Genomic DNA, 2,245 nt, shown 5'->3' on the forward strand with positions numbered 1-2,245 from the left:
GGGGGGGGGGGGGGGAGGTTGGTAGGTAAGATCCAGTTCTCTCCAGGGCTGTTTTCTACCACAGCTCCGAGCAGTGGGTTATGTCTCTTTACTGCGTGACTGTCTCTCTCCCCAGACATGCTCGTCTCTACCCTGTGCTGGAGACCAGCAGCACCAGCACAGCACAGGGGCAGGAAGTCAGCCTGTCTGGTGTTTTCAGAATCCAGCACAGCACTGGGCATCGAGTGGGTACTTGATAAACACTTGTCGTGGGAGGGCAGAAAGAGAGGAGGCAGGCGAGCACCGAGCGTCTGCCCATCGCCCACCCAGACCCCATCCATCCAAATATCCATCTATCCACCCAAACGCCCACCCAGACCCCATTCATCCACCCCAACACCCATCCACACCCCATTCACCCACCCCAACTCCCATCCACACCCCATTCACCCACCAACACCCATCCACACCCTTTTCAATCACCCCAACACCCATCCACACCCCATTCATCCACCCCAACACCCATCCACACCCCATTCACCCATCCACACCCCTTTCAATCACCCCAACGATTACCTGGACCAGAGACATCCACCCCAATCCCATCCACACCCCATTCATCCACCCCAACACCCATCCACACCCCATTCACCCATCCACACCCCTTTCAATCACCCCAACACCCATCCACACCCCATTCATCCACTCCAACACCCATCCACACCCCTTTCAACCACCCCCACTCCCATCCACACCCCATTCACCCGCCCCAACTCCCATCCACACCCCATTCATCCACCCCAACACCCATCCATCCAAATACCGTCCAAACAACCATGCAGACCACAATAATCTATGCACCATCCTGGACTCCCATCCTTCTATTCACCCAAACACCCACCCATCTTAGCAGCGTCCAGGAATCCACACCTGTCACCCTATTATCACTACAGCCACCACCCCAGTTTCTAGAGAGGAAACTGAGGGTCTTTGAGGGGAATTATATTGCCCCACGCCACACAGCTAACAAGAGGTGGGGCCTGTGCAACCCCTGCTCCCACGCCCCCCGGGAAGGCTGGGGAAGGGGCGCTGGGGAAGGGGCGCGGCACTGCAACTCACCAAGCTTCTTTGCTGGGCTGAAGTGGGGGGGGTTTCTTCAGACCACTCAATTTGCTCTCGTACTGCAGGGGGAGGGAGGCGAGTGAGAGCTATCACCACAGATACCCTCACCTCACCTCCTTTCCACCTGGCCTGCCTGCGGCAAAGATGATTGGGCTCATCCCTCTCCCCCACCTGCCCCCCAGCTGCGGGACGTGCTGCCCTTCACGCCAGACCTGCCTGGCTCCCTCCGCCCCCTCTCCCGCCTCCACCCGAGTATGGACCTCCACCCGACTCTGCTGACTGCCCAGAGTCTGGCCCACCTGACCGGCATGGCTCTCCTTCTGTTCCCGGCCCCAGATCCCATCCCCCCAACTTCCCTCCACCACCAGCGGTGACTTGGCCTCGGAGGCTCTCTCAGACCCCAGCATCCTGGTCCCTCCACCGACTGTGTTCTTGTCTTCCCCCTCCCTGCAGACGGTCTCTGCCTCAGTCTCCCCCACACTGCTCTGCCCTCTCCAGTCTGGGCTCTCCGGACCCTTCCCTCTTCCTCCAGCCTCAACCTCTCCCACTCCCGCCCCCAGTGACCCACCCGAGTCATAGCTCCTGGGATCGAGGTCTGTGGCTCTTGCTCTCTCACAGGTGCCCCCCAGGCACCTGTCGGTTGGCCTCCTCTCCCCGTTCCCTGGTGACCCTGGTTTGGCCCTCCCCCCACTCTGGTGGCCCCGTACCTGCAGCCCCGAAGACTTCCCTGGCCCAGCCGCAGCGGCCCTGGTCACACTCAGGCTTGGGAGGTTGCTGGCAAAAGCTTTGCTCTCGGCAGGAAGCAGAGGAGGGAGGCCTGGGGGTGGGGGTGGGGGGCNACAGGCCCCTCCACAATGTGACCCCCCAATCCTGTGCCCACGGGCCTCGGTGGCCCTGAACTGAGTACCGCCTCGGATCGGGGGCAGACAGCCCTTCCTCCTCCACCTTCCCTGCCCTGTGAGGTCCGGCTGACAGCTCTGTCCCAGCCCGCCGCTCTCCTCCTGCCCACCCACCTTCGGGCCCCCCCCTTCTCCTGCGGGGGCTACCTCTCCCCTACCTGTGGTGGCCATGGGTGCTGGGGCAGGGGGATGGCTGGGGGCGGGGGGAGTCCCGGCTGGGGCCTGCCCACTGACCAGCACAGAGG

General features: G+C 62.2%; 1 protein-coding gene across 1 annotated transcript in view; it reads right to left on the bottom strand.

Moving 5' to 3' along the window:
* The window catches only part of BICRA (BRD4 interacting chromatin remodeling complex associated protein), a 27,244-nt gene that overhangs the window by 1,942 nt on the left and 23,057 nt on the right, over positions 1-2,245 (bottom strand). The window contains 3 exon segments of the mRNA XM_077747180.1: positions 1,099-1,160; positions 1,809-1,918; positions 2,159-2,245. The exon segment at positions 2,159-2,245 is cut by the window's right edge and continues 9 nt beyond it. Of these exon segments, the coding sequence (XP_077603306.1) occupies positions 1,099-1,160; positions 1,809-1,918; positions 2,159-2,245 (259 nt within the window).

This window comes from Crocuta crocuta, unplaced genomic scaffold, assembly GCF_008692635.1.
Source record: "Crocuta crocuta isolate KB4526 unplaced genomic scaffold, BGI_CrCroc_1.0 scaffold334, whole genome shotgun sequence".
Lineage (NCBI taxonomy): Eukaryota > Metazoa > Chordata > Mammalia > Carnivora > Hyaenidae > Crocuta > Crocuta crocuta.